This window comes from Chlorocebus sabaeus, chromosome 6 (assembly GCF_047675955.1).
Source record: "Chlorocebus sabaeus isolate Y175 chromosome 6, mChlSab1.0.hap1, whole genome shotgun sequence".
Classification (NCBI taxonomy): domain Eukaryota; kingdom Metazoa; phylum Chordata; class Mammalia; order Primates; family Cercopithecidae; genus Chlorocebus; species Chlorocebus sabaeus.
Genome location: NC_132909.1, coordinates 58079008 through 58100317, shown reverse-complemented (window position 1 = coordinate 58100317; position 21310 = coordinate 58079008). Strand labels below are relative to the sequence as shown.

General features: G+C 54.2%; 1 protein-coding gene across 4 annotated transcripts in view; it reads left to right on the top strand.

The window, feature by feature from the left end:
- Positions 1-21310, top strand: part of HDGFL2 (HDGF like 2) — a 36414-nt gene continuing 15104 nt past the window's right edge. For 2 of the 4 annotated variants that reach the window (XM_073017094.1, XM_073017093.1), the window contains exons 1-4: positions 2-172; positions 3168-3244; positions 3335-3473; positions 18995-19195. In XM_073017094.1, the coding sequence (XP_072873195.1) occupies positions 101-172; positions 3168-3244; positions 3335-3473; positions 18995-19195 (489 nt within the window). In that variant the 5' untranslated portion in view covers positions 2-100. Of the gene's footprint in view, positions 173-2225; positions 2382-3167; positions 3245-3334; positions 3474-18994; positions 19196-21310 lie in introns of those variants that run through there. The other 2 variants (XM_073017095.1, XM_073017096.1) reach the window with 2 other exon arrangements.

The window sequence follows — 21310 nt, the reverse complement described above, 5'->3', positions numbered from 1 at the left end:
CCCTCGGCGTCCCGCTCCCGCCCCCGGCTTCGCCTCCCGCTGCCGCCGCTGCTGCCGCCGCCGCAGCCGCTTTCCGCGGCCTGGGCCTCCCGCAGTCAGCATGCCACACGCCTTCAAGCCTGGGGACTTGGTGTTCGCTAAGATGAAGGGCTACCCTCACTGGCCGGCCCGGGTGAGGCCGCGCGGGTGATGGGGCCGCTGGGGGTGGGGGTGGGGGAGCGGGGGCCCCGGGCCAGAGGCAGGCGCGCACCGGAGGGCAGGGGGTGTCCTGGGCCTGAAGGAGCTGCGCCCCTGGGATCTGAGGTTACTGGGATCTGGGGGTGTCCGGGGCCCGCCGCGGCCGCGCCGTGGGGGTCTGAGGGTCCTGGGCTGCAGGGAGCTGCGCCCTACGGGTCTAGGGGTGTCCGGGGCCTGCCGGAGCCGCGCCCTGGGGGTCTGGGGATGTCCGGGGCCTGCAGGAGCCGCGCCCAGGGGTCTAGGGGTCCTGGGCCTCAGGGAGCCCCGCCCTTAGAGTCTGGGGGTCCTGGGCTGCAGGGAGCCGTGTTCTTGGAGTCTGGGGGTGTTCGCATCCTGCCGGACCCGCGGTCTGGACCTGCAGGAGCCCCTCCCGGGGTCTGGGGGTCCTTGGCCTCAGGGAACTGAGTCCTGGGGTTCTGGGGGTGTCCGAGCCCTGCGGGCGCCGCGCCCCAGGGTCTGGGGGTCCTGGGCCTCAGGGGGCCACGCCTAGGTGTTCTGGGGCTGCCTGAGCCCTGCAGGAGCTGCGCCGTGGGGTCTGGGGGTCCTGGGCCTCAGGGAATCGCACCCTGGGAGTCTGGGGGTGTTCTGGGCCCGAGAGAGCCGCACCTTGGGAGTTTGGGGGTGTTTGGGGCCTGAAGGAGTCGCTTGCCCACGTTCTAGGGGTCCTGAGCCCGAGGAAGCCGTGCCCTGGGACTCTGGAGCCTGATAAATTCTCGCCCTGGGGGAATGGGGGTCCTGGACCTGAGGGAGCCGTGCTGTGGCGGTTTAGGGGGTGTCCTGGGCCCAAGGGAGCCGCGTCTTGGATGTTTGGGGGTGTCCAGGGCCTGAAGGAGCTGTGCGCCAACGGTCTGGGGGTCCTGAGCCTGAGAAAGCTGTGCCCTGGGGTTCTAGGGGTATCTAGGGCCTTAGAAACTCGCCCTGGGGGTCTGGGGGTCCTAGGCCTGAGGGAGCTGCGCCCTGGGAGTCTGGAGGTGTCCTGGGCCGGAGGGAGCCGCGCCTTGTGTATCTGGGGGGGGGTGTCTGGGGTGCCTCGAGGAGCCAGGTGCAGGGTGTCTGGGAGGGTCTGGGACCTGAGGGACCCTCGCCTGAGGGTCTGGGGGTCCCAGGCCTGAGGGCTCAAGATTGAAGTTTGAGCAAAACGGGGTAACTTGAGATTTGAGGCCAGGGGTCAGATGTGATGGGAGGCTGAAGTACTCCCTTGCAGGTCCTGCAGAAGCCCAGTTTTGAGGGACTGGGGGGCTGAGGGCCATGTGCTAGGGGTCCACGGTTGGAGGAGGCAGTCATGGGGGAAAGTTGAGGATCAAGGCTAAGGGAAGCTGGGACTTCTGAGTGAGGTGCTGGGGTTGGGGTAATGGGGCTGGAGGCTCTGTTCACAGGGTCATTGGGACTCGGGGAACTAGACCTTAGAATGAAGTCAGCATCGGGGCTGTTGGGGGACCCTGGGAACTGGCCCCCTGTGGGGAGGAGAATGTAGAAGCTGGTTTTGGAGGGACTTGAGGGTGGGGTGGTCCAACCTAATGCTTGAAATGGAGACAGGCCCAGGCCCAGAGAGTGGGAGCACATCTGAGGGAAGGGGGCTGGCTGAGGGGACCTTGGATGCCCCTTTATGGAAACTGGGGTCCCGAGGACCTGGATAGTCCCAGGTGTCCTGGCTTGAAGGATGTTCTGCACCTTGGAGTCCTAGGTGTGGAGGGGGTGACTTCCAGGCCCTGAGCGGGACAGGCCAGCGGGGAGCAGGGACCCCAGGCTTTTGTCATCCCCAGGTCTTAGGGCTGAGTCTCCCAGGGCTGAGGTTGGTGGAGTTGGCCGGGCAGGACTGAGGAATTTGGCATTGGGGGTGGAAGGCTGGGGCAGCAGGGAGGGGCCGTGGAAGGGGAGGCCAGACGGTGCCCTGGTCCAGAACTAGCCCAGGGCTGAAGCTGGCATTGCCGCTGGGATGGGTGGGCCTTGGAGTACCGTGGGCGGGTCCTGGGTGAGGCAGGAGGAAAAGGGGCCTGTGAAGCATGCCAGGCTGGTCCTCGGGTGGACTGAGTTTGGGATGCTTCTGGTGGGAGAGGGATGCTGGGTCTGGCTGCCCATGGCCAAACCCAGGGGCCGGGACTCTGAGAGTAGCTCCGAGGAGACCCAAGCAAGAAGGAAGCTGGGTGAGTGGGGCAGGGAAGATCAGGAGCCCCCAGAAGCTGGAGAGGTGGATGGGGAAGGAATGCGTTGGGAGCGGAGAAGCCACTCTAGCCTGCTGCGCTCGCGCTGACTTTCTTGGGGGAGACCAGAGCAATGCAACTTTCCAGGCACTTCCTCCCTTTCCCAGCTCTCTTCTTCCCAGAGCACTCGCTTTTCTCTACCCCGTCCCCCCTTCTCCAGCCTGCTCTCCTAGCCCCAGACGTTTCCAAGCACCTGATTGGAAGTGAAGGGGCTGTTAGCCTCCAGTGGGGAGGTGACTGACAGCTGCCGGAGCCCATGGGCCTGCAGGGAGAGGGTGGGACTTCCTGGATGCTCAGGGCCGTTTCTTGTAGCCCACCCCCCACCCTCTGCATCCTTGGAGCTGCCAGCTGCATCCTCTGGGGGACCACCCATGAGCCCCTCTTTGCAGAAGGGGTCCCCAGGGAAGGTCCTGGGAGTCCAGAGACGCTGAGCTTGGCCCCACCCCCTGGTTGCTTCAGAGGGCCGGATCTGGCTTTGCTCAGGTAGAGCACCTGCCCTGGGTGGGCCAGCTGTCTCCCTGGGGTCAGGGGAGATCTCTCTGGATGAGGCACAGCTTTGCAGTGGAGGGGACACAGAAGAATGCAGCTTCCCATTGGGAAGGGGCTGCTGCTTCCCGGGTTGAAGGCTCCCCTCCTCCCAGCGTGATTTGCCCCAAGTAACTTGGCTGATTTCTTGGTGACTTCCTGGGTCCATGGGTAAAGCCGCCGCTGACTGGCCTCTCACTGCAGATCGATGACATTGCTGACGGCGCCGTGAAGCCCCCACCCAACAAGTACCCCATCTTTTTCTTTGGCACGCACGAAACGTAAGTGTCCTCTGCTGGGGCTTGGTTTTCTCTGGTGCCTCCTGGAGTGGCCACACTCACCTGAGACTGGCCCCCGTTTCCCTTCTCCAGAGCCTTCCTGGGACCCAAGGACCTGTTCCCCTATGACAAATGTAAAGACAAGTACGGGAAACCCAACAAGAGGAAAGGCTTCAATGAAGGGCTGTGGGAGATCCAGAACAACCCCCACGCCAGCTACAGCGCCCCTCCGGTGAGTACCCGCGGTGGAGAACGAGCGCAAAGGGTGCTTCTGAGGCGAGAAGAGGCCTCCAGACAGGGTCTCTCGCCTGGGCACTGTGGACACATGGGGCGTGATCGTTCCCTGTGGTGGGGCGTTCGGGGCCCTGCAGGTGCTGAGCAGTGTCCCTGGCCACCACCTACTCCATGCCAAGGCCACCCCCACCCCATTCATGGTGATGATAGATGTCCCCAGACATTGCCCAGTGTCCCCTGGGTGGAGGGGAATGGGACAGAATCAGCCCTGGCAAGAACCCCTGCTCGAGAATCAGCCCAAGTTTCTTTTTTCTTTCTTTTTTTTTTTTTTGAGACAGTCTCGTTCTGTCGCCCAGGCTGGAGGGCAGTGGTGCAATCTTGGCTCACTGCAAGCTCTACCTCCTGGGTTCCCGCCATTCTCCTGCCTCAGCCTCCCGAGTAGCTGGGACTACAGGCGACTGCCACCACCATTTTTTTGTATTTTTAGTAGAGACGGGGTTTCACTGTGTTAGCCAGGATGGTCTCAATCTCCTGATTTGTCATCTGGCCGCCTCGGCCTCCCAAAGTGCTGAGATTACAGGCATGAGCCACTGCACCCATCCTTTTTTTTTCTGAGACAGAGTCTTGCTCTGTTGCCCAGGCTGGAGTGCAGTGGCGTGATCTTGGCTCACTGCAATCTCTGCCTCTGGGTCCAACTGATTCTCCTGCCTCAGGCTCCCGAGTAGCTGGGATTACAGGTGCCCTCTCCCATGCCCAGCTAATTTTTGTATTTTTGGTAGAGACAGGGTTTCACCATGTTGGCCAGGCTGGTCTCGAACTCCTGAACTCAGGTGATCCACCCGTCTCAGCCTCCCAAAGTGTTGGGATTACAGGGGTGAGCCACTGCGCCCAGCCAGCCCGAGTTTCTAACAGAGTGTTGTCATAGCTCTCTTAAAACTTTGTTTTCTTAGGAAAACACATTTTTTTCTTTTGAGAACAGTCCCCTCTTCCACTGTTACTGCCAGATTTTAGAGGAGTGAAAAGGCCATCGTGTGTAGACGTGAGCGTTCTCAGGTGGAAAAAAACATCAAGAATCAGATGACATCTCATGGGCAAATGGGTTTCTGGAAATAGTCAGGGAAAGAAAGGAATATAGAAAAGTGGAAGGCAAATGGCTAAAAGGCCGTGGAAGGATGGGAGAAAGGTGCCTTACTCTTCAGTATTTTGGGGTGAGATGGGGAGTGGGGAAACTGGGTTGGGGTTCTTTCCTCTGCTGTAACCACACTGTTTTTGAGGTTTCTGTGAGAGGCTGGGGGCCAGGGGTAGCCCAGGCTTAGCAGGGGCGGGCATGAAGCTGGCAGGGAGGCCCAGGGAACTGACCACGAGCTAGGGAAAGCTTGGCCGTTAGGGAAGAAAAGGATACCCGAGGTGGTCTGAGCGGAGGAAGGCAGGAGGGGCCCAGCCTTTGGCTTTTGTGAGTGGAGGATGGAGTCTCTTTGGGGTGCCTGGTCCTGCTTGAGAACCCGGGGTCTTGAGGCCGCCTGTCTGTGCCTCTCCTTCGTCTCGGCCTGGGCTGGATGCCTGTGAGCATTTGCTCCAGGATCCGCAGATGTTTCGATGGTGACACCTGCGATGCACATGTGTCATGGGGACCAGGAACACTCAGGCACAGTCCTTTGCCTTCTGGGAGCTCATGGTCCAGAATTGAGGATTCAGTCATCAGTTGTACTTTGAGTGCCGAGGATCTGGCAGCCCCTTCTCAGGGGTCCGGGGCCCACTGATGTTGCTTGCTGAGGGTATTTTACTTTAACACCTGTGGTGTGTCTAGGAAACTGAAGTTTCCCTGGTTTCATACTTGCTATCTTTCCCCAGGCTGTGCCTGTCCCCAGCCTGGATGGATAGGTCGGAAATCCTTCAAGGTAGCTGTTGCATGAGATCTTTTTCTGGCCCCAGGTCAATTTCTCTTTGGTTCCATCCTGAGCTCATTACCTCCTGGTGAATCATCACACCATTTAATATTTATTGGACACCTACAGCTTGCTAAGCACTGTATGGAGGCCTGTCTTCGAGGAAAGGAAATTAAACAAGCCCTGTACAGATCTCCCAAGATGAGCAGTAGCTTTAGTTGAGGCCACTGCTGCTCTTAGCTTCTCTAGCCCATCTATGCTTCCAGATGGAACGTGTGTTTAAGGTGCAGATTCCTGGCCGGGCACTGTGGCTCATGCCTGTAATCCCAGCACTTTGGGAGGCTGTGGCTGGTGGATCACGAGGTCAGGAGTTCCAAGACCAGCCTGTCCAAGATGGTGAAACCCAGTCTCTACTGAAAATACAAAAATTAGCCCGGCGTGGTGGCAGGTGCCTGTAATCCCAGCTACTTGGGAGGCTGAGGCAGGAGAATTGGTTGAACCCAGGAGGGAGAAGTTGCAGTGAGTCAAGATTGTGCCATTGCACTTTAGCCTGAGCGACAGAGCAAGACTCCGCCTCAAAAAAAAAAAAAAAAAAAAAATGCAGATTCCTGGGCCATTTTCCTAGAGGCATAGATTTAATCGTGTAGGACAGGAGCCCTGAAGTTTTTCTTGCCAAGTTTTGTCTTTTTTTTTTTTTTTTTTTTTTTTTTGAGATGGAGTCTTGCTCTGTCGCCCAGGCTGGAGTGCAGTGACGTAATCTCGGCTCATTGCAACCTCCACCTCCCGGGTTCAAGCGATTCTCCTGCCTCAGCCTCCTGAGTGGCTGGAATTACAGGCGCTTACCACCATGCCTGGCTAATTTTTATAGAGATGGGGTTTTACCCTATTGGCCAGGCTGGTCTCGACCTCCTGACCTCAGGTGATCCGCCCGCTTCAGCCTCCCAAAATTCTGGGATTACAGGTGTGAGCCACCGTGCCTGTCCTGTCCTGGATGCTTCTGATGTAGCCAGTACATATCCGGTGTTTAGAAGCACAGCTTTGTGGAAATCCGAGCAGTCTCTTTTTTTTTTTTTTTTTTTTGAGGCAGGGTCTCATTGTTTCGCCCAGGTTGGGATACTGTGGTATAGTCATGACTCACTGCGGTCTCAACCTTCCAGACTCAGGTGATCCTTCCTCCTCAGCTTCCCGAGTAGCTGGGACTTAAAAAAAAAAAAAAAAGGAAAGATGCAGATTCGTCGGCCATTTTCCTAGAGGCGTAGATTTAATTGTGTAACCCAGGTAATTTCTGTATTTTTTGTAGACATGAGATTTCACTATGTTGCCCAGGTTGGTCTCAGACTCCTCAAGTAATCCTCTCACTTTGGCCTCCTAAAGTACTAGGATTACAGGCATGAGCCATTATTCCCAGCCCCGTCTCTTTTTTCCATCTTTGAAGTTATTTGTTTATTTATTTATTTATTTATTTAGAGACGGAGTCTTGCTCTATTGCCGAGGCTGGAGGGCCGTGGTGCAATCTCGACTCCCTGCAACCTCCACCTCCTGGGTTCAAAGAATTCTTGTGCCTCAGCCTCCCAAGTAGCTGGGATTACCAGCATGAGCCACCATACCCGGCTAATCTTTGTATTGTTAGTGGAGACGGGGTTTCACCGTGTTGGACAGGCTGGTCTTGAACTCCCGACCTCAGGTGATCCGCACCCCCGTTGGCCTCCCAAAGTGCTGGGATCACAGGCATCAGCCACCGTGCCCCGCCTATTAGTTTGTTTTTATGTTTTGAGTAGGAATACAGACAAAAGGAACAAACGGGCCTACAGCGAGAAACCAGTCTCACTCCCGTTCCTGCCTGCTGGTCACTCTATTTTGTTTTCCTCTCAAGATAGCTGCAGCTCCCAGTCCCATAACATCCTGCCCAGATTCTTCATTCCTAGAAAACCATCCCCAGTTTTCTGTTTTTAAGCATGTAATTCTGAACTGTGTTTTATTCACCCGACTTTATATCTTGAAACTTGGTCTACACCACGATGCAGAGAACAGGCTCATTTTTTTTTTTTTTTTTTTTTTTTTTTTGAGATAGAATTTCGCTCTTGTCGCCCAGGCTGGAGTGCAGTGGCACGATCTCGGCTCACTGCAACCTCTGCCTCGCGGGTTCAAGCGATTCTCCTGTCTCAGCCTCCCGAGTAGCTAGGATTATAGGCGCCCACTACCATGCCTGACTAATTTTGTATTTTTAGTAGAGACAATGTTTCACCATGTTGATCAGGCTGGTCTTGAACTCCTGACCTCAGGTGATCCACCCACCTTGGCCTCCCAAAGGGCTGGGATTACAGGTGTGAGCCACCACATTCCAGCCCAGGCTCATTTTTTTTAACAGCCTTAGCGCAACTAGTAATGCCACCAAGAGCGGACAGGAAGGCCTGGGTCCCATCCCCTCGCCAAGCCAGTAGGTGAAACATGGCAGCTTGACCTGGTTCCAGTTGCATCGCCTTTTGGTCCTCATAGTAATCCTCAGAGTGGCCCAGACGGGAGGTTTTGTGTTTTTTTTTGAGAATGTGTCTCGCTCTGTCACCCAGGCTAGAGTGCAGTGGTGTGATGTCTGCTCACTACAACCTCCGCCTTCCAGGTTCGAGCGATTCTCCTGCCTCAGCCTCCCGAGTGGCTGGGATTACAGGCGCCCACCACCACGCCCGGCTAATTTTTTGTATTTTTAGTAGAGATGGGTTTCACCATATTGACCAGGATGGTCTCGAACTCCTGACCTTGTGATCTGCCCACCTTGGCCTCCCGAAGTGCTGGGATTACAGGCATGACCAGCACACCCAACAGCTGAAAGTATTTTTTCCATTGAGTAGATGAGCAGAATGAGACTCAAGGGGTTGCTCAGATGTGCCAGGCGTGATGGCTCACGCCTGTAACCTCAGCACTGTGGGAGGCCAAGGGGAGCGGATCGCTTCGGGTCAGGAGTTCCAGACCAGCTTGGTCAACATGGCAAAACCCCATTCTACTAACACTACAAAAATTAGCCGGGCTCACGCCTGAAGTTCCAGCACTTTGGGAGGCCGAGGAGGGGTCACCTGAGGTCAGGATGTCACGACCAGACTGGCCAACAAAATGAAACCCCGTCTCTACAAAAATACAAAAATTAGGCCGGGCGCGGTGGCTCATACCTGTAATCCCAGCACTTTGGGAGGCCGAGGCGGGCAGATCACGAGGTCAGGCGATCGAGACCATCCTGGCTAACACGGTGTAACCCCGTCTCTACTAAAAAAATATATAAAAAATTAGCCGGGCGTGGTAGCGGGCGCCTGTAGTCCCAGCTACTCTGGAGGCTGAGGCAGGAGAATGGCGTGAACCCTGGAGGCACAGCTTACAGTGAGCCGAGATCCAGCCACTGCACTCCAGCCTGAGCGACACAGTGAGATTCCATCTAAAAAAAATAAAAGAAACCCCACCTCTACCCAACTACAAAAATTAGCCAGGCTCACATCTGTAATCCCAGCACTTTGGGAGGCCAAGGAGGGTGGGTCACCTGAGGTCAGGAGGTCAGAGCAGACTGGCCAACACAGTGCAACCCCGCCTCTACAAAAATATAAAAATTAGCCAGGTGTGGCAGTGGGCACCTGTAATCCCAGCTACTCGGGAGGTTGAGGCCAGAGAATCTCTCGAACCAAGGAGGCGGCAGTGCAGTGAGCCGAGATTGTGCCAGTGCACTCCAGCCTGGGCAACAGAATGAGACTCTGTCCCCGGCAAAAAAAAAAATTTTGGCTTAGATGCCCAGAGGAACCCAGCTGGTGTCTGAGGCCTTGTAGACAGGCCATGGTTTCTCAGCATCAGTACCTTATAAAAGTATAGCAGTGATAGTTGGGGCCAGGGCATTCGGCCATTCTGCAGCATAGGGTCTGTCCTGGGCACTGCAGGGTGTTGGGCATCATTCCTGACCCCTACTCACTCCATGCCAGGAGCGCCCACCACTAATCTTGATGACCAGAATGTCTCTAGACATTGGGCCTAGAAGGATCCCACCTGATCCATCCCTGTTGCTTGGTAGATGAAGAGGTAGAGAGACCTGTCCAAGGTTCTCAAGCTTGTGAGCAACAGAGCTGAGCTGGGCTCAGAAACCAGGGCCCCCAGCTCGCAGTCCCCCCCGACTCCCAGATCCTCCAACTCCCTGGCCCCCCAGCTCCCAGGCTGGCATTCTTTTCCTTCTGGCTGGTGCAAGCCCGGGGCAGGTCCTGGAGGATGGGGGCCCCTGGGAATAACCTCTCAGAAGTGGGAGCTGGGAGGCGCAGTGGCTCACGCCTGTAATCCTAGCACTTTGGGAGGCCGAGGCAGGTAGATCACTTGAGGTCAGGAGTTTGAGATCAGTGGCCAAAGTGGTGAAACCCCATTTCTACTAAAAATACAAAAATTAGCTGGGTGTGGTGGCTGGTGCCTGTGATCCCAGCTACTTGGGAGGCTGAGGCAGGACCATCACTTGAACCTGGGAGGTGGAGGCTGCAGTGAACTGAGATCCTGCCATTGCGCTCCCGCCTGGGGTACAGGGTGAGACTCCGTCTCAAAAAAACAAAAGAAGTAGGAACTGGGGCCAAGAGCCTGTTGTATGAGCAGGTGGGCCTGGGAGCCAGGTCTGGCTCTGCCCTGTGCTCACTGCGAATCTTGACCATTGACATCCCCTCTGACCATTGACATCCCCTCTGTGCGCCTCAGTTCCCTTTTCTTTCTTTTTTTTTTTTTTTTTGAGGCTGAGTCTCACTCTGTTGCCAGGCTGGAATTCAGTGGCATGATCTTGGCTCACTGCAACCTCCGCCTCCCAGGTTCAAGCTGTTCTTCTGCCTCGGCCTCTCTAGTAGCTGGGATTACAGGCATGCACCACCACACCCAGCTAATTTTTGTATTATTATTATTTTTTTATTTTTATTTTTATTTTTTTTGAGACGGAGTCTCGCTCTGTCTCCCAGGCTGGAGTGCAGTGACGCGATCTCAGCTCACTGCAAGCTCCGCCTCCCGGGTTCACGCCATTCTCCTGCCTCAGCCTCCCGAGTAGCTGCGACTACAGGTGCCCGCCACCACACCCGGCTGATTTTTTTTTGTATTTTTAGTAGAGACGAGGTTTCACCAAGTTAGCCAGGATGGTCTCGATCTCCTGACCTTGTGATCCGCCCGCCTCGGCCTCCCAAAGTGCTGGGATTACAGGCATGAGCCACGGCGCCCGGCCAAATTTTGTATTGTTTAGTAGAGATTTCACTGTGTTGGCCAGGCTGGTCTCGATCTCTTGACCTCAGGCGATCCTCCTTCCTCGGCCTCCCAAAGTGCTGGGATTACAGGCATGAGCCACCGTGCCCGGCCCTCAGTTTCCTCATCTAAAACAGAGGATTTGGTAGTGCTGGCCTCTTAGCAGGCTCCTGGGGAGAGTCCAGTGAGAAACTACACATCGACACTCAGGAAGCGCTTGGTGGATGGCAGAGGGGATATTTGGGAACAGGGAGGCAAAGCTGGATGTGACCTTCCCTTTTCCAATTTAGTCACACCCCCGGCCCTGATCCTCTGAGACAGCTGGAAATGAGCTGTTTCCCTCACTCTCAGCTGGGGGGACTGGAAGTTGGCTGGCTTTGGCCATTTTTTGTTGTTGTTGTTGTTTGTTTTGTTTCGTTTGAGATGGAGTCTCGCTCTGTCACCCAGGCTGGAGTGCAACGGCATGATCTCGGCTCACTGCAAGTTCCTTGTCCCGGGTTCACACCATTCTCCTGCCTCATCCTCCCAAGTAACTAGGACTACAGGCAGGCGCCTGCCACCACGCCCGGCTAATTTTTTTGTACTTTTTTAGTAGAGACAGGGTTTCACCATGTTAGCCAGGATGGTCTCAATCTCCCGACCTCATGATCTGCCCGCCTCGGCCTCCCAAAGTGCTGGGGTTACAGGTGTGAGCCACCGCACCTGGCCTGGCTTTGGCCTTTTATTGCTGCGTTCTTCTCTGTACCTACAGCATTCGTGTCCTCCAAACCTCTTGGTATGGGTCAGATTTCCTAAAACCTTTGCTGTTCGACCCCAGGACACCCGGGGTCCCGGCTTTATCCACATGCACAGTGTAGGGGAAGTCACTTCCCTCCCAGAGACTCAGTTTCCCCGCTTGTGGGACATGCGCAGTCTTCCCAGTTGCCTGACGGGGCTGCGGAGGCACAGAGTAAGTCACAGGTGGTCAAGAGGAAGGAGGGTTTTTTGGTCTGTTTATTTGTTTGTTTGTTTGAGGTGGAGTCTTGCTCCGTCGCCCAGGCTGGAGTGAAGTGGCACCATTTCAGCTCACTGCAACCTCTGCCTCCCAAGTTCAAGCAATTCTCCTGCCTCAGCCTCCCGAGTAGCTGGGATTACAGGTGCCGACCACCATGCCTGGTTAATTTTTGTATTTTTAGTAGAGACATGGTCCTGACCTCAGGTGATCCACCTGCCTCAGCCTCTCAAAGGGCTGGAATTACAGGCGTGGCTCACCGCCCCACACCCCTGGCCTTGTTATTTTTTTCTTTTTCTTTCTTTTTTTTTTGAGATGGAGTCTTGCTCTGTTGCCCAAGCTGGAGTGCAGTGGCATCATCTCGACTGACCGCAACCTCCATCTCCCAGGTTCACGTGACTTTCCTGTCTCAGCCTCACGAGTAGCTGGGACTATAGGTGCGCGCCACCATGCCCAGCTAATTTTTATATTTTTAGTAGAGATGAGGTTTCAACCTGTTGTCCAGGCTGGTCTTGAATTCCTGACCTTATGATCCGCCCGTATCAGCCTCCCCAAGTGCTGGGATTATAGGCATGAGCCACCGTGCCCGGCCATTATTTTTTTCATAGAGACAGGCAACACTTTGTTGCCCACACTGGTCTGGAACTTCTGGGCTCAAGTGATCCTCCTTCCTCAGCCTTCCAGCGTGCTGGGATTACAGGAGTAAACCATGGCATGGGACTAAAGGAAGGATTTTTATTTTTTATTTTTATTCTATTTTTTTTTTTTTGAGACGGAGTCTGGCTCTGTCACTCAGGCTGGAGTGCAGTGGCGCGATCTCGGCTCACTGCAAGCTCCACCTCCCGGGTTCACGTCATTCTCCTGCCTCAGCCTCCAGAGTAGCTGGGACTACAGGCGCCCGCCATCACGCCTGGCTAATTTTTTGTTTTTTTTTTTTTTTAGTAGAGACGGGGTTTCACCGTGTTAGCCAGGATGGTCTCGATCTCCTGACCTCGTGATCCGCCCATCTCGGCCTCCCAAAGTGCTGGGATTACAGGCTTGAGCCACCGCGCCCAGCCAAGGAAGGATTTTTAATGAGGAGTGGCTGTGACCCAGGCTTCGAGGCCAAGGCTAGCTCATGCTTTCATCTCAGGTCTGCAGTTACTCGCTGTGATATCCTGAGCTGTTACTTGACCTCTCTCTGCCTTTTTTCCTCATCTGCAGAATCAGGCTCGTCATGCCCACCAGTTAGATGGGGGCATTGATAAGTCCTGTAACTGATGGTGGCTTCTAGGTTCGTGGCACTCACCAGCTCCTCCTGTGGAAGATCCTGGGGCATCAGGGCTGGGTCCGGGGCGGGGCTGGGTGGAGGGAGCAACCTGGAAGGAGCCTGGGGCTCCTCATCTCTGAGCTGCTACTTCCCACCCCCAGCCCTTGTCTCCTTACCATGGATGCTCCAAAGAGAAACCCCAAGTGTGCGAGCCCTCCCCCGAAGGCTCCGTGGAGAGGCGTGATCGAGATTGGCCACGAGAGCGTTATTACTCTCAGCGTTCTCCGTTTGGGGCCTGACCTACTTAGTATTACCCTTTTTAATCTTGTCAAAAATTACACAGACGGGGCCCTGTCGCTTGGTCCACGAAGACGCAAGGGGGACAAAACGTGCTCGGGGCCGAGCAGCGAGGGCGTCACCAAACCCTGTTCTCATTTCCCTTGTGTGCTGATTGGGGACGGCTAGCCTGCGTCTGTGCACACGGAGGCTGGTGTGCGCCTGCTGTGGGCTCCCAGCCTCTCCTCACGGCGCGGAAGGAACAGGCTAAGCCTGGAGGGAGCCAGGAAAGTGAGGAAGGGCCAAGGTTCCCTCCTGTGGTTCCCTCCTCCTGGCTCCCTCTCCTGACCAGCGTTGATGCTTACATTCCTCAACCCACGCTTCCATTCTGTCCGGGCATTGCTACTCAGATGCTGGCCTCACCTGCAGCATCCGCCCAGCCCTGCACCGTGTCCTCCCTGCTCCCTCCGGCCCAGTTGCAACACCCAGTCACAAACGTGGTCCTCACTCTGCCTGTCCTTCCTGGCCTCATCACCCGCGAACCCCGTGACATGCCTCTAACCCGTTCTCTCACCCTTATCTCCTCCACCTTACTGTCTCCTGGACATCATGCATGCCCCACTCCAGCCTGTCACATGCCATCTTGGTCATCACACCAGGAGAATTGGGCTTTTGTGTCTCATAATTTTTTTTTTTTTTTGAGACAGTCTCGCTCTGTTGCCCAGGCTGGAGTGCAGTGGCACTATCTCGGCTCACTGCAACCTCTGCCTCTTGGGTTCAAGTGATTTTCCTGCCTCAGCCTCCTAAGTAGCTGGGACTACAGGCACATACCACCATGCCTGGCTAATTTTTTGTATTTTTAGTAGAGATGGAGTTTTACCATGTTAGCCAGGATGGTCTTGATCTCCTGACCTTGTGATCTGCCTGCCTTGTCCTCCCAAAGTGTTGGGATTACAGGTGTGAGCCACTGTGCCTGGCATTTTTTTTTTTTTTTTTTTTTTTTTTTGAGACAGAGTCTCTGTCACCCAGGCTGGAGTGCAGTGGTGTGATTTCAGTTCTCTGAGAGGCAGAACCTCTGCCTCCCAGGTTCAAGTGATTCTCGTGCCTCAGCCTCCCGAGTAGCTGGGACTACAGGCGCCTACCACCAGACCCAGCTAATTTTTGTATTTTTAGTAGAGACAGGGTTTCTCCATGTTGGCCAGGCTGGTCTCAAAATCCTGACCTCAGGTGATCCACCTGCCTCGGTCTCCCAAAGTGCTGGGAGTGCAGGTATGAGCCACCACACCTGACCTGTTTTTTTTTTTTTTTTTTTTTTTGAGACGGAGTCTTGCTCTATGCCCCAGGCTGGAGTGCAGTGGCGCGATCTCGGCTCACTGCAAGCTCCGCCTCCCGGGTTCACGCCATTCTCCTGCCTCAGCCTCCCGAGTAGCTGGGACTACAGGCGCCTGCCACCACGCCCGGCTAATTTTCTTGTATTTTTAGTAGAGACGGGATTTCACTGTGTTAGCCAGGATGGTCTCGATCTCCTGACCTCGTGATCCGCCCGCCTCGGCCTCCCAAAGTGCTGGGATTACAGGCTTGAGCCACCGCGCCCGGCCTGACCTGTTTTATGATTTTTTTTTTTCATCGAGATATCTTCACCATTTTAATATCATTTAACAGTATACCTTGCAGTAGCTTTTAGTACCTTCTCAGTGTACCATTCCTGCTAATTTCAAGATATTTTCTTTTTTTCTTTTTTCTTTTTTTTTTTTTTTTGAGATGGAGTCTTTGCTTTGTTGCTCAGGCTGGAGTGCAGTGGTATGATCTCGGCTCACCCTGCCTCCTGGGTTCACGCCATTCTTCTGCCTCAGCCTCCCCAGTAGCTGGGACTACAGGTGCCCACCATCACGGCCGACTAATTTTTTGTATTTTTAGTAGAGACGGGTTTTCACCATGTTAGCCAGGATGGTCTCGATCTCCTGACCTCCTCATCTGGCCACCTCGGCCTCCCAAAGTGCTGGGATTATAGGCGTGAGCCACCGCGCCCAGCCCAGGATATTTTCAGTGCTCCACAAAGGAATCCTCTACCCGCTAGGTATGCCCACAATTCTCTTCCCCGCGCCAAGCCTCAGGCAACCATGGATCCACCTTCTGTCTCTGGATGGGCCTATCCTGGACATTCCATAGAAATGGAATCACACACCGTGTGACCTTTTGTGTCTCACTTCTGTCACCTGAGTGTGACGTCCTCAAGGTTCATCCATGCTGTGGCCTGGGTCAGAGCCTGGTTTCTTTCCATGGCCAAGTCATATTCTATTGTTATACCACATTTGTTTATCAGTTAATGGACATTTGGGTTGTTTTCAGAGAATGTAGCTTTTAAAAATCTCAATTTCGGCCGGGCGCGGTGGCTCACACCTGTAATCCCAGCACTTTGGGAGGCCGAGGCGGGCGGATCACGAAGTCAGGAGATCAAGACCAACCTGGCTAACACGGTGAAACCCCGTCTCTACTAAAAACACACAAAAAAAATTAGCCGGGCAAGGTGGCGGGCGCCTATAGTCTCAGCTACTCGGGAGGCTGAGGCAGGAGAATGGCGTGAACCCGGGAGGCAGAACTTGCAGTGAGTCGAGATCGTGCCACTACACTCCAGCCTGGGCAACAGAGCGAGACTTTGTCTCAAAAAAAAAAAAAAAACTCAATCTTGCAGGGTGTGGTAGCTCGCACCTGTAATTCCAGTGCTTTGGGAGGTCAAGATGGGAGGATTGCTTAAGCCCAGGAGTTTGAGACCAGCCCGGGCAACATGGTGAATCCCCATCTCTACACAAAAAGAAAAAAAAAGACAAAAAAATTAGCCGGATGTGGTGGGTGTGGTGGCACAAACCTGTAGTTTCAGCTACTCAGGAGGCTGGGGCAGGAGGATCGCCGGAGCCCAGGAAGTTGAGGCTGCAGTGAACCGTGATCGTGCCACTGCACTCCAGCTTGGGTGACAGTGTAAGACTCTGTCTCAAAAACAAACAAACAAAACCTCAGTCTCTTTCTCTCTCCTCAAAAAAAGCAGTTATTGAGAAAAGAAGTGACCTGAGATCACTCGGTCAGGTGTTCCATGCTGGCGAGGCTGGCCTGTGTGCTGCTTGGTGCCTTTGCTGGGAGCTGTGGCAGCACAGCTTGAGTTTGTTGTAACCGCATGGATTTGTCTGTCTCCCCGGTAGACCATGAGCTCCCCAACAGCAGGGACTACGTTTTAGCTGTCTTAGCAGGTGTCCCATGATGTTTGTTGGAGGATCTAGCAGGTGTCCCATGATGGTCCCTGAATGAATGAGTAATGAGGCTGAGGCAGGAGAATCGCTTGAACCCGGGAGGTGGAGGTTGTGGTGGGCCGAGATCGCGCCATTGCACTCCAGCCTGGGCAACAAGAGTGAAATTCCATCTCAAAAAGAAAAAGAAAAAAAAAATCGCCATCTCTGCCGAGTACAGTGGCTCACATGTGTAATCCCAGCACTTTGGGAGGCCAAAGCGGGCGGATCACGAGGTCAAGAGATCGAGATCATCCTGGTCAACATGGTGAAACCCTGTCTCTACTAAAAATACAAAAAATATACCTGGCGCTCATACGTTTTCCTCCTGCAAACATGAGCCACCCACGGCCTAACTCTTCATCCTCCTCTTCACCACCTCCACCCCCTTCTCTGTGCCCCATATGAGTTTATGTCTGCTGCTTCCGGTTCCCAGGGGGACCTTTATTGGTGCCATTCCTGTTCTCTGGAATGCGGCTAGCTCCGACCCCTTCCCATGTTTCTGACAACTCTGTGAAAATGTGACATCCTCTGAGGGGCCTCCCTGACCACCCAGTGCTAAATACTCTCCTCTCTTTTCTCTCTCTCTCTTTTTTTTTTTTTTTTTTTTGAGATGGAGTCTCACTCTGTCATCCAGGCAGGAGTGTAGTGGTGTGATCTTGGCTCACTGCAACCTCCGCTTCCTGGGTTCAAGCAATTCTCTGCCTCAACCTCCCGAGTAGCTGGGATTACAGGTGCCCACCACCACACCTGGCTAATGTTTTTTGTATTTTTAGTAGAGACAGGGTTTCACCATCTTGGCCAGGCAGGTCTTAAACTCCTGACCTCATGATCCACCCACCTCGGCCTCCCAAAGTGCTAGGATTATAGGCGTGAACCACTGCACCCAGGTTCTCTCTCTTTTAGAAATAGGGTCTTGCTCTGTCACTCAATCTGGAGTGCAGTGGTGTCATCACAGCTCACTGCAACCTCTGCCTCCGGGGCTCAAGCGATGCTCCCATCTCAACCACCTAAGCAGCTGGGACCTCAGGCCCCCGCCACTACACCTCGCTAATATGTGCACCTTTTTTAGAGAGGGGGTTTCGCCATGTTGCCCAGGCTGGTCTTAAACTCCTGGGCTCAAATGATCCTTCTGCCTTGGCTCCCAAAGTGCTGGGATTACAGCCGTGAGCCACCAGCCCTCCTCCTCCTCTCTCAATCCTCACAACCATACGCCCGTGTATTCTTCCTGCCTGTCACCATGATTTGGAATTGTCTGTGTTTAAATGGCACTGTTCAGGGTCTCCTGCTAGAAAGTCAGCTCCCAGGGGCAGGGGAGCATGCCACGGTCACTTCTGTGTTCTTGATGCCCCCGGCCCAGTGCCCGACACTCATGACTGCTCAGCAGACTTTGGCTGAGTGTATGACCCAGTCACGTGCCTGGCACACAGGAAGCATCAGATAGGTGTTTGTGATTTCTGTGGCTGTCACTGCCTGAGCGGGCATTTTGAGTGTAGGAGAAATAGCAGTGCCTGGACGGTAGAAGCCCAGAGGTCTTGTCCTAGTTTGGCTTCCTCCTCATGATAATTGAATGACTTAAAAAAAAGAAAAACAGCAACCATTTCTTTTCTTTATTTTTTTGAGACAGAGTCTCGCTCTGTCGCCCAGGCTGGAGTGCAGTGGTGCGATGTTGGCTCACTGCAAGCTCTGCCTCCCGGGTTCATGCTGTTCTCCTGCCTCAGCCCCCGGAGTAGCTGGGACTACAGGCGCCCGCCACCACGCCTGGCTAATTTTTTGTATTTTGTAATAGAGACGGAGTTTCACCGTGTTAGCCAGGATGGTCTCGATCTCCTGACCTCGTGATCGGCTCGCCTCGGCCTCCCAAAGTGCTGAGATTACAGGTGTGAGCCACCGCGCCCGGCCCATTTCTTTTCTTTCTTTATTTTTCTGAGACAGAGTCTCACTGTTGCCCAAGCTGGAGCGCAATGGCGCGATCTCGGCTCATTGCAACCTCCACCTTGCCGGTTCAAGTGATTCTCCTGCCTCAGCCTCCTGATAGCTGGGATTATAGGCACCTGCCACCACACCGAGATAATTTTTGTATTTTTAGTAGAGATAGAGTTTTGCCATGTTGGCCAGGCTGGTCTCAAACACCTGACCTCAGGTGATCTGCCTGCCTCAGCCTCCCAAAGTGCTGGGATTACAGGCGTGAGCCTCTGCGCCTGGCCAAGGCAACCATTTCTGAACCTCTTGACATGGTCTGGTCACTGCCCTAGGTGTTCCACCTCCCACTTCCGTGCTTTCCTGGTCATAGGCCTCTGAGGTCAAAACTGAGCCATCCCCATTGCCCAGATGTGGTCACTGAGGCACAGAGAGGTTGAAGTAACTTGCCCCAGGTTTAACCCTGAAGCCCATGGCCCAACCCCAGTGCCCACCATACACGAATCCACTTCACTCTCCTGCCTTCGTTCTCCGGCCCTTCTGGGCCTCAGTTTCCCCATTTGTAAAGCCAGAAGACAACACCCCTGACATTCAGGATCCCGCGTGCGGTTACCGTCCTCTGGGTCACAGTCGTGATGGGGAAATCCGCCCGAGACTGGTGGTGACGCTCGGTCTCTGCCCCGACTCCCACAGCCGGTGAGCTCTTCTGACAGCGAGGCCCCCGAGGCCAACCCCGCTGGCGGCAGTGAGGCTGACGAGGACGACGAGGACCGGGGAGTCATGGCCGTCACAGCGGTGACTGCCACAGCTGCCAGCGACAGGATGGAGAGCGACTCGGACTCAGACAAGAGTAGCGACAACAGTGGCCTGAAGAGGAAGACGCCTGCGCTAAAGGTAGGAGAGGACCAAGGCGGGCTGGCTCTTCATCCCCTCGCCCTGATGTCTCTCCTGGCAGCTTGCTGTCCCTCCCCTGCCTTTTTTTTTTTTTTTTTTTTTGAGACACTCTGTCGCCCAGGCTGGAGTGCAGTGGCGTGATCTCGGCTCACTGCAACCTCCGCCTCCCAGGTTCAAGCAATTCTTCTGCCTCAGCCTCCGTAGTAGCTGGGATTACAGGCACCCGCCACTGCGCTGGGCTAAGTTTTGTATTTGTAGTAAAGATGGGGTTTCACCAGGTTGCCCAAGTTGGTCTTGAACTCCTGACCTCAGGTGATCTGCCCACCTTATTCTCTCACAGTGCTGGGATTACAGTCTTGAGCCGCTGCACGTGGCCGCCTTTCCTTTTTTTTTTTTTTTGAGACACAGTTGCCTCTGTCACCCAGGCGGGATTGCAGTGGCGCACAATCTTGGCTCACGGCAACCTCCGCCACCTGGGTTCCAGCGATTACCCTGCGTGAGCCTCCCCAGTAGCTGGGAATATGGGCATCCGCCATCATACCACACCCGGCTAATTTTTTTTTTGAGACAGAGTCTCGTTCTCTCCCCAGGCTGGAGTGCAGTGGCGTGATCTCAGCTCACTACAACCTCCACCTCCTGGGTTCAAGAGATTCCCCTGCCTCAGCCTCCGAAGTAGCTGAGATTACAGGTGTCCAACAGCACGCCCGGCTAATTTTCGTATTTTAATAGAGACAGGGTTTCACCATGTTGGCCAGGCTGGTCTTGATCTCCTGACCTCGTGATCCACCCGCTTCGGCCTTGCAAAGTGCTGGGATTACAGGCGTGAGCCATGGTGCCTGGCCTGGCCCCTTTCTTTAATATAACTGTTTTTCAGTATGCATTAAACAAAAATTGAGTTATAGTCCATACACCATGAGATTCATCCTTCCTGAGTATACACCTCAGTGGTTTTTAGTGTGTTCATGGAATTGTGCAACCATTACTATTATTCCAGGAGATTTCCATCACCCCAGAAAGAAAACTGGTCTTCCATCAGCTGTCACTCCACAGCCCCTCCTCTGGCCCCAGGCACCCACGCATCCCCTTCCTGCCTTTGTGGAGGGGCCTGTCCTGGACATTTCATAGAAATGGGATGACACACTGCATGGCCTTTGTGTCTGCCTTCCTTCGCCAAGTGTGACGTCCTCAGGGTGCATCTGTGCTATGGCGTGGGTCAGCTCCATTCATTTTATTTATTTATATATTTTGAGACGGAGTCTAGTTCTGTCGCCCAGGCTGGAGTGCAGTGGCACGATCTCTGCTCACTGCATCCTCCACCTCCCGGGTTCAAGCAGTTCTTTTGCCTCAGCCTCCCGAGTAGCTGGGATTACAGGGGCCCGCTACCATGCCCGGCTAATTTTGTATTTTTAGTAGAGATGGGGTTTCTCCATGTTGGCCAGGCTAGTCTCGAACTCCTGACCTCAAGTGTCCCTCCCGCCTCGGCCTCCCAGAGTGCTGGAGTTATAGGTGTGAACCACCGCACCCGGCCACCTCCCTTCCTTTTCCTGGCCGGGTCAGATTCCAGTGTGTGGAGGGAACATGGTGTTGATCCACCTGTCTCTGGCCATTTGGGTGGTTTCCACTTTAGGGCCGTTCCAGATCAGGCTGCCGTGAACGTTTCTTGACAGGGTTTTGTGTAGATGTGTGTTTTCCATTCTCCTGGGTATAGTCTGTCCTGCCTTTTGACCACTTCTTATTATTTGGGTGTAGAAACAAAGAACCAGATTCTAGCAGCAAATTCTTTTGATAGAGTAACGTGTATTTTGTATTATTTTTTGATTCTAAAGTGATGAGCCATATTTGTAGTAGATAACTTGGAAAATGCAAAAAACATAGAGAAGCTTGAAAAAAATACCTGTAGTATATGAGGGGTTTCTGAGCCAAGCAAGGATTATTTCTTTTTTTTCTTTCTTTTTTTGGGGGGGGTGGGGGGCGGGGATGGAATTTCACTCTTGTTGCCCAGGCTGGAGTGCAATGGTGCGATCTCGGCTCACCGCAACCTCCACCTCCCAGGTTCAAGCAATTCTCCTGCCTCCGCCTCCTGAGAAGCTGGGATTACAGGCATGCGCCACCACG